This window comes from Chlorocebus sabaeus, chromosome 5 (genome assembly GCF_047675955.1).
Source record: "Chlorocebus sabaeus isolate Y175 chromosome 5, mChlSab1.0.hap1, whole genome shotgun sequence".
In the NCBI taxonomy this organism is placed as follows: domain Eukaryota; kingdom Metazoa; phylum Chordata; class Mammalia; order Primates; family Cercopithecidae; genus Chlorocebus; species Chlorocebus sabaeus.
In genome coordinates, this window is record NC_132908.1 from 26,683,117 (window position 1) to 26,703,276 (window position 20,160).

The window sequence follows — 20,160 nt, forward strand, 5'->3', positions numbered from 1 at the left end:
TCGTCTCCTGGGTTTTACTTCTCCAGACCCTCTCCTCTCTCCAAACAGGGCAAATTGGGGAGCTGGAGTGGGAAGGTGGCCGTATTTGGCCCCAGTGGGTGATCACTCTTTCAGCTCAGGGTTTCTCTTGGCTTGAAATGGAGACTCTGCATTGAACACAAATCATACTTTATTCTTGAGCCACTTGGTCAGGCTTGATTCGCACACTCCCTCTGCAGTGACCCCGGGAACCCCTCTCACAGCTCAGAGCGGAAGCTGAGGCTGCAGCCTGCCATCTTCTCTGCATAGTCTGCATCGAAGCGCTCATTCTGCGCCACGGTGAAGGTGGTTTTCCAGTCCCCAGCCATGCCTGGGGGAGGAAGGCAGGGAGCAAAGCTGGAGTCTCATCCCAGGGGAGGCCCTGAGTGCCTATGGGGAGGCTCCAGCCGCTGCTCCCACCCACCCCAAACCCCCGTGCTGGCCGGCACCCACCTTTCCTCATGAAGGGGGAGATGCTGTGGTCCATGAACTCCTGGGGGACGGTGGTGTAGTTGGTCATAGGGTTCTTCTTCATCTCCTTGAATGACGTGTGTTGAACCATGAGGTCCACGGTCTCCTCTGGCAGGGAGCGCCCCACAAACTCCAGGATCTTCCGAATCTCCCTTTTGGGGTTCTGAGGAGCAGAGGCTCCTCAGTGGAGGTAGGTTTGCTGATTCAGGAAAATAAAAGGGGTCCCCTTCTCTAACCTCAGAGGGAAACTGGCCACTTCCACTAGAAAACCCACAGAGCCAGCTCCGCAACCCCCGGGGCCCCGGTCCCTGGGATAAAATGAATGGCTCTCTGCCCTGTGATCCCATCATGAGCTGGGCTTGGCTCCTATGGGTGAGGACTGGGATGGACTTCTTCCGTGACTGGCCCTGGGTGGCATAACCATTGGCAGGGAGAAGGAATCAGAATAGAGAGCTAATCCATGGAGGGTGACCATGGTCCAGGCCTGTAATACCAACACTTTGGGAGGCTGAGGCAGGCGGATCACCTGAGCTCAGGAGATGGAGACCCACCTGGCCAACATGGCAAAACACAAAAATTAGCCAGGCGTGGCAGTGTGCACCTGTAATCCCAGCTACTCAGGAGGCTGAGGCAGGAGAATCACTTGAACCTGGGAGGGGGAGGTTATGCTGAGCTGAGATCACACCACTGCACACCATCCTGGACAACAGAGCAAGACTTGGTCTCAAAAAAAAAGCAGCTGATCCGTGGTCACCGATGCAGCTGACTCAGGCACAGCAGATGAGAGCTGTGTGGGACCCGCTGCCAGGTGGGGCTGTATCGGGGAGGCCTGGGCCAGGGAAGCAGGATGGGGAATCCGGGCCTGTTGTGGGGGCCGCCCAGGGAGGTGGCTGGGTGGCCTTGGCGGGTCCCTGTGAGGTGCCTGCCCCCAGGTGTCACATGAGGGGAAGCATCACAGGTGGTCTCACCTCCTTCATGTCTTCATAGAAGAGGTAGAGAACAGGGTGGGTGTGGCTCAGCTCCCACCACTCCTGCACGTGCTGGTACCAGGACCCGTAGGACACTGGAGAAGCGGGCAGGGGGCAGCGACACAGGGTTACTGTGCATTGCAGCCAACACACCTTGGCTCCACACCCTCCTTCCTCCCGTCAAACCCACCTTCTCCGGCCATGAACTTCTCCAGGAAGCTGTCCCAGGTCCCAGGCTCAGGGTGCACCTTGGCCATGTGGTAGAAGTGGTAGTAGGAGACCGCCACGTCCTTTGCGTTGCGGGCAACATAGACCACCTGCGGGGGCAGAAGACTCGACCCCAGCACCATCACCACACAGCCCACCCCAGGCCAGCTCATCTCTTGGTTTGGCAAAGGAAGAACCTGAGGCTTAGAGGCTGACTTGCTTGAGATCTCATCGCACCGGTAGGGCCAAGCTGGGATCTGATCCCTGCTTGGAAGCCAAAACCCTGCCTGGTCCCTGAGACCATCATATTCTAAAGTAATATAATCTGCATCAATGCGTCACACCCCGATCTGGAGCAAGGCATGCTCCACCAGGCATGTTCCCACCACCACCAAATGTTGTGGGCCTGTGAGGACCCACCCTCTACCTTTCTTAGATCTACACTGAAGTCTCATGTTCTTGGTCATCAGAGCAAGAGGCAGACAGTCCCCCCGCCGCGGAAGATGAGACAAGGCTGGAGGAAGTGAGGCGACTTTCTCAGAAGAACAGGACCAAAGCTGGGCTGAGGCGGGGCCTCCTTCCCTGGATTCACATGCCTCACACCTTACCTGGACCTTTGATTTTTCTGTTTGTTGTGTGTGTTGTGGGATTTCTTTTTTTTTTTTTTTTTTTTTTTTTTTTTTTGAGACTCTATCTCAGGAGCTCCTGAGCTCTGAGATTCTGTCTCAAAAAAAAAAAAAAAGACCTTGGTCTTTCTTTTTTCCTGTCGCCCAGGTTGGAGTGCACTGGAGTGATAATAGCTCACTGCAACCTTGACCTCCCAGGCTCAAGCAATCCTCCAGCCTCGGACTTTTGAGTACCTGGCACTGCAGCGCCATACCACCATGCCCTGCTGATATTTTGCATTTTTTATAGAGATGGAGTCTCCCCATGTTTCCTGGGCTGGTCTAGAACTCCTGAGCTCAAGCGTTCCACCCACGTTAGCCTCCCAAAGTGCTGACATTACAGCAGTGAGCCATCACAGGCGGCAAACCTTTTTTAATATTTATTTGTTTGAAACGAAGTCTCGTTCTGTCTCCCAGGCTGAAGTGCAGTGGCATGATCTCAGCTCACTGCAACCACTGACTCTCAGGTCAAGCGATTCTCACACGTCAGCATCCTGGCTAGCTGGGATTATAGACGCCTGCCTCAACGCCTGGCTAATTTTTGTATTTTTAGTAGAGATGAGGTTTCTTCATGTTGGCCAGGATGATCTCGAACTCCTGACCTCGGGTGATCTGTCCACCTCAGCCTCCCAAACTGCTGGTATTACAGGTGTGAGCCACAACAGGCACAGCCCCCCCCCCCCCGTTTTTTTTTTCCTTGAGACAGTTTTACTCATGTTTCCCAGGCTGCAGTGCAATGGTGAGGTCTCGGTTGACTGCAACCTCTGCCTCCCGGGTTCAAGCAATTCTCCTGCCTCGGCCTCCCAAGTGGCTGGGATTACAGATGTCCGCCACCACACCTGGCTAATTTTTTTGTATTTTTAGTAGAGATGGGGTTTTGCCATGTAGGCCAGGCTGGTCTCGAACTCCTAGTCTAAAGTGATTTGCCTGCCTCAGTCTCTTAAAGTGCTGGGATTACAGGCATGAGCCACCGCGCCTGCCGGCCCCTCTTTTTATTCCTCATCTTTTTGAGACAAGGTTTCTCTGTCACCCAGTCTGGAGTGCAGTGGTGTGATCATAGCTCACTTCACTCCTGAACTCCCAGGCTCAGGTGATCCTCCCACCTCAGCCTCCTCAGTAGCTGGTACTACAGGCACACACTATTATGCATACTTGATTTTTTTTTTTGGACGAGACTGGTCTGGAACTTCTGGCTTCAAGGGATCTTCCCACCTCAGCCCCCCAAAGTGCTGGGATTACGGATGTGAAACACTGTGCCAGGCCTCACCTTGACCTTCTGATCCAACAGAGTCTGGGGCAGCAGGGCCAGGGGCAGGTGTGTCTTCAGGAGCCGTGGGGCCGGTGTGTCTTTCAGAGTCTCCATCCCTGAGCAGTGGGTCAGGGAAGGTCTGGTGAGCTGAAGCCCCAGCCCTGTCTTCCTCCCCTCCCCTTGCACCCAGGACACGGTCACACACCTGAGGGAATCCCTGGGGCTTTGAACTCAAGGAAGGGCACCCGCATGAAGATGGGAGCTCGGTGACACTTCTCCAGGTCGCCGCCTTGGTAGATCATGTCCAGAATCTGGCTCACCCACGTAGTCCCTGGAGAGGGAGGGAGATGGGAGGTGAGCAGGCCGAGGGCACAACCTCGCTGGCCAAAGTGGGGACTGGCGCCAGGAAGAGGGTGGGTGGCCCTCGTCACCTACCGGACTTGGGGTAGGTGCTGATGAGCAGGTCATCGGGCCGGGCCCGGAAGCTCTGCAGGGGTCCCAGTGCCTCTGCAAAGTACTTGATGAGCGGAACCCCCTTCACGTACTCCAGTGGCGGGCGAGAGGTGTCCTGGATCAGCTCCATGTTCCTGTGTCAGGAGCCAGAGCCAGGCCCACTTCCTTTAACACCATCATAACAGCAAGAAAGCGGCATTCTTGATTTCAGGGAAGTCACTGGGGCCTAGGGAGGCTGAGTGACTTACCCACACTCACAAAGCCAGTCAGTGACAGGGCTGGGGCTGAAACCAGGTCAACCTCTAATGCGGTGGTTCTCCAGCCTGGCCACACCTTTCATTCACCTGCAGAGCTGTTCAGAATCCCAGGGCCTGGGCCGTGGTGCAGACCACTGAAAGCACCCTGGCGGCGCAGGGTCCAGATAGCAGGGTGTGTGACGGTCTCCAGGAGAGTCCAGCTGCACTGAGGAAGCTCTAGGGCCTGGCTGTGCTGTCTCCCTACCAGCCAGTGCCCTTTGTCTCACCATTTCCTACTGTGAACCCCCAGCCTCCACCCAGTGGGCGCCTGTCCCTGATACTCCCCTCCTTGAGTTCCCTGTGCCCCTCACATGTGGAAACCTCCCAGGCTGACCAGGCCTGTGATCCACTTGCCCAGCCACAGTCCATCCGGGCTCCAGGACAAACATGGCCCACTGAGCAACTGAGCTGGTAGTAGGGGCCCGAGCCTGCTGTGGGAATGAACAAAACTGATGACTCAGCAAAAGGACGAGCCCAGGCAGGGTGGTTCCCGCCTGTAATCCCAGACCCTAGGGAGGCCGAGGCTAGGAGTTGGAGACCAATCTGGGCAGCATTGCAAGACACCATCTCTAAAAATCTTTAAAAAATGTTTAAAAAAATTAACCAGGCAGGATGGTGAGGGCCTGTAGTCCTAGCTACTCCAGAGGCTGAGGCAGGAGAATCACTTGAGCCCAGGAATTAAAGGCTGCAGTGGCCAGGATCCCACAGCACTCCAGCCTGGGTGACAGCAGGACCTGGCCTCCCCAGAAAAAAACAAAAAAAAAGCAAGGGAGGGGGATTCACGGCGGCCGGGGTTGTCTGAAATGGGATACCCATGGGGAAAGGGCAGGGATGGGAGAGGCCTCGGCTTCTGGAATGTCGGAGCCAGAAGCTGAGCAGGGTGAGGGCGCCCTGGGCAGTGTGTCACTCACCTGAGCTCTCAGGAACCTGGCCTTGTGCCCTCCTCGCCCGCAGTGGCTGAGTGTGGGTGCAATGTGGGGAATGCAGGGGTGTTGTCTGTGCTGAGGGTTTCGTAGGTCCAGTGTGGGAGGGATCTGGAGCTAGGGTCGGACTTAGATATGCTTCCGGAAGGAAGGGGTGGGGTTGGGGGTGGAGGAACTTCTCCATTACCCTCCTTAGTATGCCAGCTGGAGACAAGCTTAGAGTGATCTCCAAAGCCACGACTGGGTTTGGTGTGTAGAAAACAGAAGAATGAAAGGAGAAAGGGCCCAATGGTTTGTTTTTGTTTTTTTTAGCTGTCACGGGGCACCTGACCTGCCCCTGCGAAGCAGGCCAACAGACAAGCTTTTTCTAATTGACCCAGGCAAGAGAGGGGAGGGATTGGAGGAGAAAGATGGGATAGGTAGGACCAGGAAAGGTCACCTACCTGCCAGCTCCAGGCCAATCTTGAAGGCGCCAGGGGTTCTGGCCCAGTGCAGCCCACAGGCCCCAGCAGCCCATGCACTCCAGGCTCTGACCACAAGGCCAGTCTGGAGTGATGTGTGTGGGCAGAGTGAAGGGGCAGGAGAGGAGCAGAGCATGGATGCATAGAACAAGAAAGAACAAGGATAATGCAGTCCCCTTGCCCTGGGAGCCAGCTAGCTTCATGGCTCCCAGGGGACCTCACAGAGCATCAGTAGAGGATCCTAGATGAACCACAGCCCCTGGCAGGTACCTTTCTTTCCCTGGGTTTGAAGGAGGCTCCACAGACAGAGGCCAGAGGAAGTTGAGGCTTGGAAGCCACAGGGCCCTGTGGAAAGAGGGCATCCCCCCATCCTCCTTGTTCTTTGTCCTCACTATTTAAAGTCCGTGGTCAAGCTGGGTGCGAGACAGGTAACCAACCATCTGAGTAAAGGTGAGTCTCCCAAGCCTTCCAAGAGCTGCGTGAGCTCAGAGGCAAGCGGGGAAAGCTGAGGCATGGGGCTTCCAGGCAGAGGAGAGGCTGCTCCCTTGCTAGGGCCACAGGCCCCTCTTCCCTCCTCTGTGCCCCTGAGGAATCCCCATGACTGGCAGGCCCTCGGGCTACTAGCTCCGCCCCTGCCCTAGCAACCTTCAGGAGGCCCCCTTGACTCAGACTTTGCATTGCACTCCAGTAACAACGGGTCGGACCCACACGGGGTGGCACAGAAAAGAGGCAAGAATATGAGATTAATAGAGTGGTAGCAAGTGAATAGAAAATCCCAGGCAGCAGTTTCACATGACCAGAAGAAGGAAACTTGAAATAGCTGCATATGCTAAGGGCCAATAAGTCCCTGAAAAATAAGATGAGGACCAAGCTGGCTACGACCAACCAGACACAACATGGCGCCGTATTTGATGTAGGTTTCACCTAGGATCTCACTGTACGATCAGTAACATAGGAAACCATACACCCGCCAGTGCCAAGATGGCTCCAGGAACACCTGGATTTGGGTGTAAATTGTGGCACCACGGTCTTGAGAAATCTTTCCCTTTTCCTGGAATCCATGAATATACCCCTCTTTAGTTAAAGAAGCCCATAAAAGTCAGTCCCAAACCTCGTAGGGCATGAGACACTCTCTTGAGGACCCCCACATTCCCCTTCTTGAGTGAGTCCTTTTGCTCTGCAAGAAATCTCCCTACATTCATGACTTTCTGATTTGTCCTTAAATTCCTTCTGGCTAAGGTGTCCACAGCCTGGAGACTGATCTAGATGGATATCCCACCGGTCTTTGAGGACCTCCCCTAGGCCACCAGTATCTGGAGGGGGTTAGGGACACTGAGGATCAGGTCTCCTGGAGGGCTGTCCAGTGTGCCTGCAGAGGCAAAAAGGTTGGTCACAGGCAGCCCAGGGCAGGGAGTCGGATAGGAGGCCGGGGCCAAAGCCCACTCACGTCTTCTAATTCTGAGTCTTCTATTTCTTCGTGCCCATCTGGCACAGCCAGATCAGGTCACCCAAAGCAGTGACATCTCACAGCTAAAAAGGCATGGGGCCGAGAGAGATACAGAGTCAGGCATCACAAGCCCCCTCCAGGCTCAGCCCTGAATACCAAGATCAGGACTCGGCTGCCCTGGCCTGGATTGCACAACTGGGCACCCTCTTCCCAGAGCTGGACCAGGCTGGGGCTGGGGGACTGCACTCACCCAGGGCATTGGCCCTCTAGGGGCAGAAGCTGCCCTGGTTCTTCCTGAAGGAACTCCTCTGACAGGCAGATCACATGGGCTCTTAGCCAGCAGCCAGGGTTGTGGCAACACAAGGGCCCCTCTTCATCCCATCCCAGGCAGCAGGCAGGTAAGAGACAAGGAGGGAGAGGGAGCTGGCGGCAAGCCCCTCCGTGCAGCAGGCACTGTTCCGGGCATCACACAGCTCCATCCCGTGAGGAAGGGGTGACTGTTATTTGCATCTTATGGATGAGGAAATGGACGTGGGGGTTTAAAATCCTTGCCCCCGGGACTAAGCAAGTGAACGTCCTGTGAGCATCAGCAATGATTGATTGAGTCATAGCCTCACCATTGCAGCCAGACCTGAACTTTCTCACAGCTCAGCAACACCCAGCAGGTCACTGAATTTCCCCAGGTCAAGTCCTCTACTCACAAGTAGCGGGAGCTCAGTAGAAGGCGCCCATCGTCCATTATTTTATTGACTATTTCTTGGCCATGGTCTCTGTGCTGAACTTTGTTCTACAGCAGTGACAAGAGCTGTCCTCGGGCAGTTTAGTGCAAAGGTTGGGGTGGGAGAGACTAACGAGAGCAATAAAACACCTAGCAGGTCAGATAATGACTAATGAGAGCAATAAAACACCTAGCAAGTCAGATAATAAGTATTCAGGAAAAGGAGCAGACGGGGAAGTACTCAAGAGGTGCAATTTTATTTTATATTTTTAGAGATGGTGTTGCTCTTTTGCCTGGGCTGTAGTGCAGTGGAGCGATCATAGCTCACTGCAGCCTCCAACTCCTGGGCTCAAGCGATCCTCCCACCTCAGTCTCCCCCGTAGCTGGGACTACAGGCATATGCCACCATGCCCGGCTTATCAGAGCTGCAATTTTAAATTGGGAGCTAGGGAAGACCTCCCTGTTCAGGTGGCAGGTTATCAAGATAGAAGGTGTAGAGAAGAACCTTCCAGTCAAAAGGAAAAGGCAGGTCCTGCTGTTCTCAGGAATGGCCAGAAGTACTATCATCCCCATCTTAGAGAGACGGGGACAGGGTCGCAAAATTGTCAGGGCGTTTCCTGGTTCCTCAACAAACAGCTGGATCCGAAGTTGTCTGGATGGTCGATCATCGATGGAGCCTCCGTGCCTGGGGCGGACCTCCCCCGGAGCACGCGGGAGCTCAGGGCGCACAGGCCTCTAGGTTCCAGGGTCCGGCTTAGGCTCAGGCTGGGCGTCAGCAAAGTGACCTGCGCGGCTTCCTGGGGCGGAGGAGGTCCGAAGGCCAGTGGCCAGTACGGTGCGTCGGGCGGAGGTAGGGGTGCAGCAGGAGCGGGAGGCGCGCCCAGGGCGGGGGTGCCAGGCCCACTCCAACCGCGGCAGGGTACGGGGGCATCAGGGCAGCTCCTGGCAGGGGTCGCACCCCAAACCCCGACCATTAGCGGCCGCCGGCTCTCCTTCCTTACCCGCCGAAGGGCTGCCACGGCGGACAGGAAGCTGTGCACTATGAGCGCTATCTCCCTGGGGAGGAGAACGGGAATGTCCCTGGGAGTCCCGCCGCTCTCCACCGCGGGTCCCCTCCAATCCCACCCGAAAGTGAGGTCCTCATTCCCCGCCTCAGCAGAGCCCCAGGCCCCGCCCCTGCCTGAAGTCACGCCCCTTGCACTTGCCCACCTCAGGCCCCTCCTCCAACCCACGTACCCACCTGTCCCCACTCCTCTCCCTCCTGCGCACCATCGGACCCCAGCGTGCCCACCAAGACCCCTATGCTGGACTGCAGCCTGGATCATCACCCCGCCCCAGCCCGCTCCTTCCTGGAGTTCCACCGCCGAGATTCCCAGGGCTCCCTGTCACACTACTCCTCTGCAACAGGCCTCGTCCCCTCCCCAGACGCCCCACCCTTGTCACAGGCCTGGAGGGTCCCTCTCATCAGGCCTGTGCCTCGCGGGGTCCGCCTTCTCCAGGAAGCCTTCTTCCGGCCTCGGAGACCCTCCCGGTCTCACCAGGCGTGCAATGGCGCGATTCAGCTTGCTGCAATCAACGTCCCGACCCCCCGGGCTCTAGCGATTCTCCTGTCTCAGTCTCCCAAGTAGCTGGAATTACAGGTTCATGCCACCATGCCCGGCTAATGTTTGTATTTTTATCAGAAACGGGGTTTCACCATGTTGGCCAGGCTGTTCTCGAAGCACAGCTGACCTCAAGTCATCTGACAGCTTGGGCTTCCCAAAGTGCTAAGATTACAGACGTGAGTGACTGCCCCCGGCCTGGGCCTTGTCTTTTGTGCAGCCCCCATTGTGCTGCTGGACCCGAGAAGCAGGGCTGACAGCGAACCCCATGTAGACGCGGCCCTGGTGACGGGGGTTCAGGCAGTAGAGCAAGTAGACCCCTAAGAAGCGCCTCCACCTCTCCGCGACCCCGCGGGATTCTTCCAATTTCAGGAAATTCTCATTAAATACACTTCTGGGTCAGCACTGACATGAGGAAGAGAACCTGACCAGCACCTCGGAACCTGCTTTGTCCCTCCCTGGTTCCTCCCTCTGGGTGCCCACTGTGCTGCCGTCTCACCCATCTGTAGTTCAGCACAGCAGCCCTGTAGGACACCTGGCCGATTGGGTCACAGTCCTGCTGGGCCCTCAGGCTCACTCGGGAACTAGGGGCTCCCAGGGGCTCCTTCCCACAACTCAGTGCAGCATGCTGGGGAGTCAGGGCCAGCACCTGTCCCTGGGGCCTCAGGCCTCCCTTCCTTCCCACAGCGGCCAAGATCTCAGGTCTCTACAATGACTCGGAGCCACCCCGGAAGACCATGCGCAGAGGGGTGCTGATGACCCTGCTGCAGCAGTCGGCCATGACCCTGCCCCTGTGGATCGGGAAGCCCGGTGACAAGTGAGGGCAGCAGCTGCGAGGGAGGGGCTGGTGCCCAGGGGCTGGGACTGACCCTTTGTTCTGCTCACAGGCCCCCACCCCTCTGTGGGGCCATCCCCGCCCCAGGGGACTACGTAAAGGTGGCTGCCCGGGTGAAGGCCGTGGATGGGGACGAGCAGTGGATCCTGGCCGAGGTGGTCAGTTACAGCCATGCCACCAACAAGTGAGTGACACCAGCCCCGGGGCTACTCTCTGGTCGCTGCACCTGCCTGGGCTGCTGCTCTACTCCCTGTCTGCACAGCTAGAGAAAAGCTCCACAGACGGTGATGTGGGCGGGGCCAGCTGTGCAGGGAGCACCAGGTCCTCGCCCTGCCCTGGTCCTCCACACTCCTTGACAGGGACTGCGCCCCTGGCTACACCCAGTGTTTTCCTCCTTTTGTCCACAGGTATGAGGTAGATGACATCGATGAAGAAGGCAAAGAGGGAGTGTCCAGGCCAGGGCTGGACATGGAGACTGGGGGCAGCCTAACAGCTGGGAAGGAACATCCCCACCCAGTCACAGGTTGACAAAAGTCCCTCTACAGCCAGGAGACATACCCTGAGCTGACGCTGGATCATCCCGCTGCCCCAGTGGAAGGACAACCCCAAGACAGACCCTGAGGCCTTGTTCCAGAAGGACAGCTCACGCTAGCCCTGTATCCCCAGACCACCTGCTTCTACCACGCCCTGACCCACGTGCCCCCACAGCGAGTAAAGCAGCCACCATGGGAGAGGCCATGGATGATGTCAGGAACAGGCTGATCAGACATGCGGGAAGTCCTTGTTTGGACCAAGGCAGGGCATGGAGCCCAGGTGAGGCAGGAGAGGTAGTCAGGAAGACAACCACCTTCTCAGGATGCTGTGACCTTGGTGACCGCCTGGCCAACACAGTAAGCCTCAGCATTCGCCTAGTTACTGAGCTCAAGCAAAGTTATCTCCAGTAGGGCCTTTCCCTTTTGAGAACGTGTGCATTTTGATTTTACCTGTCCTCAAACTGACCCGTTGCTCATTTTAATAGTAAAAACCACACCCCTGGGTGGAGATTTAAAATGCTAATGAGACATGTGTCCTAGGAACAGGCATGTATAGCAAATGCCCATATGCACCCGGAGGACCACCCAGATCATGCTTACTAGTGATGCCTCTTCCCACCCATTATGAAAAATTGTGTAAGACTCCCATCAGGGGAGTTTTCCTGCAGTAATTAACACTGACCCACCCTGATAAGCAGCCCGTTCTGAACTCGCTCAAGGTGTATTGTCTACTACGCACTTAACTTTCAAAATACAGTTTTTCTTTTGCAATAAGTTACTTTATGCTGCACTTCTTTTGCTGTGTGTCTCCTGTTTAAATTATTTTATTTTATTTATTTATTTTTCAAGACAGAGTCTTGCTCTGTCACCCAGGCTGGTGGGCAGTGGCACGATCTCGGTTCACCACAATTCTCTTGCCTCAGCCTCCCGAGTAACTGGGATTACAAGTGCGCGCCAACACTCCCAGTTAATTTTGTATTTTTAGTAGAGATGGGGTTTCGCCATGTTGGCCAGGCTGGTCTCCAACTCCTGACCTCAAATGATCCACCAGGCTGAAGTGCTGGGATTAGAGGCATAAGCCACTGAGCCCAGCCCAAATCATAATTGATTTTATTTTATTCATTAATATTATTTTTTTGAGATGGAGTTTCACTCTTATGGCCAGGCTGGAGTGAAGGGGGGCGATCTTGGCTCACTGCAACCTCTGCCCTCTCCCACACTGGTTCAAGCGATTCTCCTGCCTCAGCCTCCGGAGTAGCTGGGATTACAGGCGCCCACCACCACGCCCCACTAATTTATGTGTTTTTGTTTGTTTGTTTTCTTTTTTTTTTCCATTTTTTTTTAAAATTATACTTTAGGTTCTAGGGTACATGTGCACAACGTGCAGGTTAGTTACATATGTATACATGTGCCCTGTTGGTGTGCTGCACCCATTAACTCATCATTTACATTAGGTATATCTCCTAATGCAATCCCTCCCCCCAGCCCCTCCCCACAATAGGACCCGGTGTGTGATGATCCCCTTCCTGTGTCCAAGTGATCTCATTGTTCAATTCCCACCTATGAGTGAGAACATGCGGTATTTGGGTTTCTGTTTTTGCGATATTTGTTTGTTTTCTTTCAGTAGAGTTGGAGTTTCACCATGTTGGCCAGGCTAGTAACAAATCAAATTTATTTTCATTAAATTGTTTATTTCTCAGGCAGGGTTCACTCTGTCCCTCAGGCTTGAGTGGATTACCACAGTCACAGCCAACTGCAGCCATAACCTTCCTGGCTCAGGTGATCCTCCTGCCTTCACTTGCCAAGTAGCTGGGACTACAGGTGCCCACCACCATGTGCAGATCATTTTCTCAAATTTTTGTAGGGATGGCATCTTGTAACATCGATCAGGCTGGTCCCAAACTCCTGTCCTCCAGTGATCCTCTGGTCTCAACTTCGCAAATGACTGGGATTACAGCCATGAGCCACCTTGCCTGGCCCACAAATCATATTTTATTCTCTTTTTAAAAGCTGATTTTATTGGCTGGGCGCGGTGGCTCACGCCTGCAATCCCAGCACTTTGGGAGGCCGAGGTGGGCAGATCACAAGGTCAGGAGATCGAGACCATCCTGGCTAACACGGTGAAACCCCGTCTCTACTAAAAATACAAAAAATTAGCCAGGCGTGGTGGCGGGCGCCTGTGGTCCCAGCTACTCGGGAGGCTGAGGCAGGAGAATGGCGTGGGCCCCGGAGGCAGAGCTTGCAGTGAGCTGAGATCATGCCACTGCACTCCAGCCTGGGCGACAGAGCGAGACTCCATCTCAAAAAAAAAAAAAGAGGCCGGGCGCGGTGGCTCAAGCCTGTAATCCCAGCACTTTGGGAGGCCGAGATGGGTGGGTCAGGAGATCGAGACCATCCTGGCTAACACGGTGAAACCCCATCTCTACTAAAAATACAAAAAAATTAGCCGGGCGTGGTGGCAGGCGCCTGTAGTCCCAGCTACTCGGGAGGCTGAGGCAGGAGAATGGCGTGAACCCAGGAGGCGGAGCTTGCAGTGAGCCGAGATAGTGCCACTGCACTCCAGCCTGGGCGACAGAGCAAGACTCCACCTCAAAAAAAAAAAAAAGAATTGATTTTATTTTGTTATTATTATTATTATTTTCAACAGAATCTCACTATGTTGCCCAGGTTGGTCTTGAACTCCTGGGTTCAAATGATCCTCCCACCTCAACCTCCCAAATTGCTGGGATTACAGACGTAACCTACTGTCCCTGGCCCTCAATTCATATTTGATTCTTGAGCCCCTTGGTCAGGCTTGATTCGCACACTCCCTCTGCAGTGACCCCGGGAGCCCCTCTCACAGCTCAGAGCGGAAGCTGAGGCTGCAGCCTGCCATCTTCTCCGCATAGTCCGCATCGAAGCGCTCATTCTGCGCCACGGTGAAGGTGGTTTTCCAGTCCCCAGTCATGCCTGGAGGAGGAAGGCAGGGAGCAAAGCTGGAGTCTCATCCCAGGGGAGGCCCCGAGTGCCTATGGGGAGGCTCCAGCCGCTGCTCCCACCCGCCCCAAACCCCCATGCTGGCCGGCACCCACCTTTCCTCATGAAAGGGGAGATGCTGTGGTCCATGAACTCCTGGGGGACGGTGGTGTAGTTGGTCATAGGGTTCTTCTTCATCTCCTTGAATGACGTGTGTTGAACCATGAGGTCCACGGTCTCCTCTGGCAGGGAGCGCCCCACAAACTCCAGGATCTTCCGAATCTCCCTTTTGGGGTTCTGAGCAGCAGAGGTTCCTCAGTGGAGGCTAGGTTTGCTGATTCAGGAAAATAAAAGGGGTCCCCTTCTCTAACCTCAGAGGGGAACTGGCCACTTGCACTAGAAAACCCACAGAGCCAGCTCCGCAACCCCCGGGACCCCGGTCCCTGGGATAAAATGAATTGCTCTCTGCCCTGTGATCCCATCATGAGCTGGGCTTGGCTCCTATGGGTGAGGACCGGGATGGTCTTCTTCCGTGACTGTGGCCCTGGGTGGCACACCCTTTGGTGGGGATAATCAATAGGACTAAGTAACTAATCCGTGGCCCCCTGCAGCTGACTCAGCTGCGGGAGATGAGAGCTGTGTGGGACCCGCTGCCAGGTGGGGCTGTATCGGGGAGGCCTGGGCCAGGGAGGCAGGATGCAGAATCTGGGCCTACTATGGGGGCCACCCAGGAACGGGGCTGGGCAGCCTTGACGGGACCCTGTGAGGTGCCTGCCCCCAGGTGTCACATGAGGGGAAGCATCACAGGTGGTCTCACCTCCTTCATGTCTTCATAGAAGAGGTAGAGAACAGGGTGGGTGTGGCTCAGCTCCCACCACTCCTGCACGTGCTGGTACCAGGACCCGTAGGACACTGGAGAAGCGGGCAGGGGGCAGCGACACAGGGTTACTGTGCGTTGTAGCCACCACCTCTCGGCTCCACACCCTCCTTCCTCCCGTCAAACCCACCTTCTCCGGCCATGAACTTCTCCAGGAAGCTGTCCCAGGTCCCAGGCTCAGGGTACACCTTGGCCATGTGGTAGAAGTGGTAGTAGGAGACCGCCACGTCCTTTGCGTTGCGGGCAACATAGACCACCTGCGGGGGCAGAAGACTCGACCCCAGCACCATCACCACACAGCCCGCCACAGGCCAGCTCATCTCTTGGTTTGGCAAAGGAAGAACCTGAGGCTTAGAGGCTGACTTGCTTGACATCTCACAGCACAGGTAGGATCAAGCCGGGGTCTGAACCCTGCTTGGAAGCCAAAACCCTGCCTGGTCCCTGAGACCATCATATTCTAAAGTAATATAATCTGCATCAATGCGTCACACCCCGATCTGGAGCAAGGCATGCTCCACCAGGCATGTTCCCACCACCACCAAATTTTGTGGGCCTGTGAGGACCCACCCTCTACCTTTCTTAGATCTACACTGAAGTCTCATGTTCTTGGTCATCAGAGCAAGAGGCAGACAGTCCGCCCGCCGCGGAAGATGAGACAAGGCTGGAGGAAGTGAGGCGACTTTCTCAGAAGAACAGGACCAAAGCTGGGCTGAGCTGGGGCCTCCTTCCCTGGATTCACATGCCCCACACCTGGACCTTTGCTTTTTGTTTTTGTTGTGACAACATTTTACTTTATTTTATTTTATTTTATTATTTATTTATTTATTTATTGAGACAGAGAGTCTCAGAAAAAAAAAAAAAGAAAGAAAAGAAAAAAAGATCTTGGTCTTTCTTTTTTCCTGTCGCCCAGGTTGGAGTGCACTGGAGTGATAATAGCTCACTGCAACCTTGACCTCCCAGGCTCAAGCAACTCTCCAACCTCAGACTGTCAAGTAGCTAGCACTAGAGCGCCATGCCACCATGCCCTGCTGATATTTTGCATTTTCATAGAAATGGAGTCTCCTCGTGTTTCCCGGGCTCGTCTGGAACTCCGGAGCTCAAGCGTTCCACCCACCTTGGCCTCCCAAAGTGCTGGCATTACAGCACTGAGCCATCACAGGTGGCAAACCGTTTTTTTTTTTTTTTTTTTTGAGAGGGAGTTTCGCTGTTGTTGCCCAGGCTGGAGTGTAATGGCATGATCTCAGCTCACCGCAACCTCTTCTCCTGGGTTCAAGTGATTCTCTTGCCTCAGACTCCTGAGCAGCTGGGATTACAGGCATGCGCCACCACACCCAGCCAATTTTGTATTTTTAGTAGAGATGGGGTTTTTCTATGTTGCTCAGGGTGGTCTCAAAGTCCCAACCTCAGGTGATCTGCCCTGCTCAGCCTCCCAAAGTGCTGGGATTACAGACGTGAGCCACTGCGCTCGGAACCTTTTTAAAATCTTTACTTATTTATTTACGTTGTTTGAAACGAAGTCACTTTCTGTCTCCTAGGCTGGAGTGCAGTGGCTCGATCTCGGCTCACTGCAACCACCGGCCTGCCAGGTTCAAGTGGTTCTCCTGCCTCAGCCTCCTGAATAGCTGAGATTATCGGCACCTGCCCCAACGCCCGGCTATTTTTCAATTTTTAGTACAAACGGGGCTTCCTGATGTTGGCCAGGGTGGTGGTCTCCAACTCCTGACGTCAGGTGATCTGCCCGCCTCGACCTCCCAAAGTGCTGAGATTACAGGAGTGAGCCACCACCTGCCTGCCCCCGACCAACTTTTTTTTTTTTTTTTTTTTTTTTTTTTTGAGACAGAGTTTCACTCTTTTTGCCCAGGCTAGATCTCGGCTCACTGCAGCCTCTGCCTCCCAGGTTCAAGCAATTCTTCTGCCTCAGCCTAGTAAGTAGTGGGATTACAGGTGCCCAGCACCATGCCTGGCTAATTTTTTCGGATTTTTAGTCATGATGGGATTTTGCCATATTGTCCAGGGTGGTCTCCAACTCCAGACCTCAGGTGATCTGCTGGCCTCAGCCTGTTAAAGTGCTGGGATTACAGGCATGAGCCACCGCGCCTGCCGGCCCCTCTTTTTATTCCTCATCTTTTTGAGACAAGGTTTCTCTGTCACCCAGTCTGGAGTGCAGTGGTGTGATCATAGCTCACTTCACTCCTGAACTCCCAGGCTCAGGTGATCCTCCCACCTCAGCCTCCTCAGTAGCTGGTACTACAGGCACACACCACTATGCATACCTGATTTTCTTTTTTGTTTTTTTTCGGAAGAGACTGGTCTGGAACTTCTGGCTTCAAGGGATCTTCCCACCTCAGCCCCCCAAAGTGCTGGGATTACGGATGTGAAACACTGTGCCAGGCCTCACCTTGACCTTCTGATCCAACAGAGTCTGGGGCAGCAGGGCCAGGGGCAGGTGTGTCTTCAGGAGCCGTGGGGCCGGTGTGTCTTTCAGAGTCTCCATCCCTGAGCAGTGGGTCAGGGAAGGTCTGGTGAGCTGAAGCCCCAGCCCTGTCTTCCTCCCCTCCCCTTGCACCCAGGACACGGTCACACACCTGAGGGAATCCCTGGGACTTTGAACTCAAGGAAGGGCACCCGCGTGAAGATGGGAGCTCGGCGACACTTCTCCAGGTCACCACCTTGGTAGATCATGTCCAGAATCTGGCTCACCCAGGTAGTCCCTGGAGAGGGAGGGAGATGGGAGGTGAGCAGGCGGAGGGCACAACCTCGCTGGCCAAGGTGGGGACTGGCGCCAGGGAGAGGGTGGGTGGCCCTCCTCACCTACCGGACTTGGGGTAGGTGCTGATGAGCAGGTCATCGGGCCAGGCCCGGAAGCTCTGCAGGGGTCCCAGTGCCTCTGCAAAGTACTTGATGAGCGGAACCCCCTTCACGTACTCCAGTGGCGGGCGAGAGGTGTCCTGGATCAGCTCCATGTTCCTGTGTCAGGAGCCAGAGCCAGGCCTACTTCCTTTAACACCATCACAACAGCAAGAAAGCGGCATTCTTGCTTTCAGGGAAGTCACTGGGGCCTAGGGAGGCCGAGTGACTTGCCCGCACTCACAAAGCCAGTCAGTGACAGGGCTGGGGCTGAAACCAGGTCAACCTCTAATGCGGTGGTTCCCCAGCCTGGCCACACCTTTCATTCACCTGCAGAGCTGTTCAGAATCCCAGGGCCTGGGCCACGGTGCAGACCAGTGAAAGCACCCTCGTGGCGCGGGGCCCAGATAGCAGGGTGTGTGACGGTCTCAGGAGAATCCAGCTGCACTGAGGAAGCTCTAGGGCCTGGCTGTGCTGTCTCCCTACCAGCCAGTGCCCTCTGTCTCACCATTTCCTGCTATGAACCCCCAGCCTCCACCCAGTGGGCTCCTGTCCCTGATACTCCCCTCCTTGAGTTCCCTGTGCCCCTCACATGTGGAAACCTCCCAGGCTGACCAGGCCTGTGATCCACTTGCCCGGCCACAGTCCATCCGGTCTCCAGGACAAACACAACCCATTGAGCAACTGAGCTGGTACTAGGGGCCAGAGCCTGCTGTGGGAATGAACAGAACTCTGATGACTCAGCAAGAGGACAGGCCCAGGCAGGGTGGTTCCCGCCTGTAATCCCAGACCCTAGGGAGGCCGAGGCCAGGAGTTGGAGACCAATGTGGGCAGCATTGCAAGACTCCATCTCTAAAAATCTTTAAAATATATTTTAAAAAATTAACCAGGCAAGATGGTGAGGGCCTGTAGTCCTAGCTACTCCAGAGGCTGAGGCAGGAGAATTACTTGGGCCCAGGAATTTAAGGCTACAGTGGCCAGGATCCCACAGCACTCCAGCCTGGGTGACAGCAAGACCTAGCCTCTCTGGGGAAAAAAAAAAAAAAAGGAAGGGAGGGGGATTCACGCCGGCCGGGGTTGTCTGAAATGGGATATCCAAGGGACGGGGATTCACGCCGGCCAGGGTTATCTGAAATGGGATATCCATGGGGAAAGGGCAGGGATGGGAGAGGCCTTGATTTCTGGAATGTCGGAGCCAGAAGCTGAGCAGGGTGAGGACACCCTGGGCCCTTCCAGTGTGTCACTCACCTGAGCTCTCGGGAACCTGGCCGGTGCCCTCCCCGTCCGCAGTGGCTGAGTGTGGGTGCAATGTGGGGAATGCAGGGGTGTTGTCTGTGCTGAGGGTTTTGTAGGTCCAGTGTGGGAGGGATCTGGAGCTAGGGACGGACTTAGATTTGCTTCCGGAAGGAAGGGGTAGGATTGGGGGTGGAGGAACTTCTCCATTACCCTCCTTAGTATGCCAGCTGGAGACAAGCTTAGAGTGATCTCCAAAGCCACGACTGGGTTTGATGTGTAGAAAACAGAAGAGTGAAAGGGGAAAGGGCCCAATGGTGGGTTTGTTTTTGTGGGTTGTTTTTTTGTTTTTTGTTTTTGTTTTTTTTTTTGAGATGTCACAGGGCTCCTGACCTGCCCCTGCCAGGCAGGCCAACAGACAAGCTTTCTCTGATTGAACCAGGCAAGAGAGGGGAGGGATTGGAGGAGAAAGATGGGATAGGCAGGCCCGGGAAAGGTCACCTACGTGCCTGCTCCAGGCCAGTCTTTAAAGCACCAGGGGTTCTGGCCCAGTGCAGCCCACAGGCCCCAGCAGCCCATGCACTCCAGGCTCTGACCACAAGGCCAGTCTGGAGTAATGTGTGTGGGCAGAGTGAAGGGGCAGGAGAGGAGCACAGCATGGATGCATAGAACAAGAAAGAACAAGGACAATGCAGTCCCTTTGTCCTGGGAGCCAGCTAGCTTCAGCAGCTTCCTTTCTGGATCCCCAGGAGAACCAGCTCTGAGATGGGAAGCTCCTGCCCTGAGCCTCGGGCTCTTGCCCCCTCATGCTTCTGGTGACATGGGACACAAGCCACCTGAGGCCAGGATCCCTGCCTGCCACCCTCTGGGCTGCCCTCGGTCCTCTGAACATAGAGTCCCTGAAAGGCAACAGACCCTCCAGCTATGGCCCCACTGGGAGGGAGTCAGCGCCCCTTCCTCTCCCCAACCTTTTCACTGTCCTGGGTCTCCAGCCACTGAGAAAAGAGCTGTGTAGCAGCAGGGACTGGGCCAAGACTTCTTGACCCCAGAGTGAAGGATGATGAGGGTGGCTGAGAGTCCACGGCCCAGAGGCTCCGGTGGTCTAGGCTGGGGGAAGGGGGTGCCTGTCCTGGCCTGGGGCTCTCTGAGCAGCCTTTCCTGTCTGCCTGCCACACAGCCCCAGGATGACTACTCGGTCCTGTTTGAAGACACCTCCTATGCAGACGGCTATTCCCCTCCCCTCAATGTGGCTCAGAGGTACGTGGTGGCTTGTAAGGAGCCCAAGAAAAAGTGACGCTGCCTGGTAGACTCGCCATCCCCCAACGACACAGGGCAGGACAGCAGAGGATGTGCTGGGATTAAACAGACATTCCTTCTCCACTCGTCTCCTGGGTTTTACTTCT

At 55.3% G+C, this 20,160-nt stretch overlaps 3 protein-coding genes across 7 annotated transcripts; 1 reads left to right on the plus strand and 2 right to left on the minus strand.

Annotated features, from left to right (window-relative positions):
• On the minus strand, positions 1-9,091 carry SULT1A1 (sulfotransferase family 1A member 1). 4 transcript variants are annotated; one of them, XM_073015272.1, is made up of 10 exons: positions 5,239-5,393; positions 4,280-4,433; positions 4,014-4,165; positions 3,784-3,909; positions 3,597-3,694; positions 1,648-1,774; positions 1,458-1,552; positions 472-652; positions 241-349; positions 1-146 (listed from the first exon to the last, which is right to left on the minus strand). In XM_073015272.1, the coding sequence occupies exons 3-10, from the start codon at positions 4,159-4,161 to the stop codon at positions 116-118; spliced, it is 915 nt and encodes a 304-aa protein (XP_072871373.1). In that variant the 5' UTR covers positions 4,162-4,165; positions 4,280-4,433; positions 5,239-5,393; the 3' UTR covers positions 1-115. The 4 variants fall into 4 exon arrangements, with proteins under 4 accessions (XP_072871373.1, XP_072871372.1, XP_072871374.1 ...); XM_073015271.1 differs by lacking the exon at positions 4,280-4,433; XM_073015273.1 differs by lacking the exons at positions 1-146; positions 4,280-4,433 and having other exon boundaries at positions 152-349; positions 5,239-5,391.
• A 994-nt stretch (positions 9,092-10,085) lies between these two features.
• LOC140711667 (SAGA-associated factor 29-like) lies at positions 10,086-11,575 on the plus strand. Its single transcript, XM_073015284.1, has 3 exons — positions 10,086-10,294; positions 10,365-10,496; positions 10,720-11,575. Exons 1-3 carry the CDS (start codon positions 10,215-10,217, stop codon positions 10,838-10,840), a joined length of 333 nt encoding a protein of 110 aa, XP_072871385.1. The 5' UTR covers positions 10,086-10,214; the 3' UTR covers positions 10,841-11,575.
• A 63-nt stretch (positions 11,576-11,638) lies between these two features.
• LOC140711666 (sulfotransferase 1A1-like) lies at positions 11,639-18,871 on the minus strand. 2 transcript variants are annotated; one of them, XM_073015278.1, is made up of 8 exons: positions 18,773-18,871; positions 17,493-17,644; positions 17,263-17,388; positions 17,076-17,173; positions 14,808-14,934; positions 14,618-14,712; positions 13,917-14,097; positions 11,639-13,794 (listed from the first exon to the last, which is right to left on the minus strand). In XM_073015278.1, the coding sequence occupies exons 2-8, from the start codon at positions 17,638-17,640 to the stop codon at positions 13,682-13,684; spliced, it is 888 nt and encodes a 295-aa protein (XP_072871379.1). In that variant the 5' UTR covers positions 17,641-17,644; positions 18,773-18,871; the 3' UTR covers positions 11,639-13,681. The 2 variants fall into 2 exon arrangements, with proteins under 2 accessions (XP_072871379.1, XP_072871378.1); XM_073015277.1 differs by having other exon boundaries at positions 17,493-17,668; positions 18,773-18,854.
• Positions 18,872-20,160: the final 1,289 nt, after the last annotated feature.

Coding starts and splice junctions, on each gene's coding strand:
- SULT1A1 (XM_073015271.1), bottom strand. CDS start 4,161: ATGGAGCTGATCCAGGACACCTCTCGCCCGCCACTGGAGTACGTGAAG. Junction 350..471: donor CTCCCCCTTCATGAGGAAAG/GTGGGTGCCGGC, acceptor TTCCTCCCCCAG/GCATGGCTGGGGACTGGAAA. Junction 147..240: donor CTCAGCTTCCGCTCTGAGCT/GTGAGAGGGGTT, acceptor TGTTCAATGCAG/AGTCTCCATTTCAAGCCAAG.
- LOC140711667 (XM_073015284.1), top strand. CDS start 10,215: ATGCGCAGAGGGGTGCTGATGACCCTGCTGCAGCAGTCGGCCATGACC. Junction 10,295..10,364: donor ATCGGGAAGCCCGGTGACAA/GTGAGGGCAGCA, acceptor TTCTGCTCACAG/GCCCCCACCCCTCTGTGGGG. Junction 10,497..10,719: donor TACAGCCATGCCACCAACAA/GTGAGTGACACC, acceptor TTTTGTCCACAG/GTATGAGGTAGATGACATCG.
- LOC140711666 (XM_073015278.1), bottom strand. CDS start 17,640: ATGGAGCTGATCCAGGACACCTCTCGCCCGCCACTGGAGTACGTGAAG. Junction 17,174..17,262: donor AGTCCCAGGGATTCCCTCAG/GTGTGTGACCGT, acceptor CCCACTGCTCAG/GGATGGAGACTCTGAAAGAC. Junction 14,935..17,075: donor TGTTGGATCAGAAGGTCAAG/GTGAGGCCTGGC, acceptor CTGCCCCCGCAG/GTGGTCTATGTTGCCCGCAA.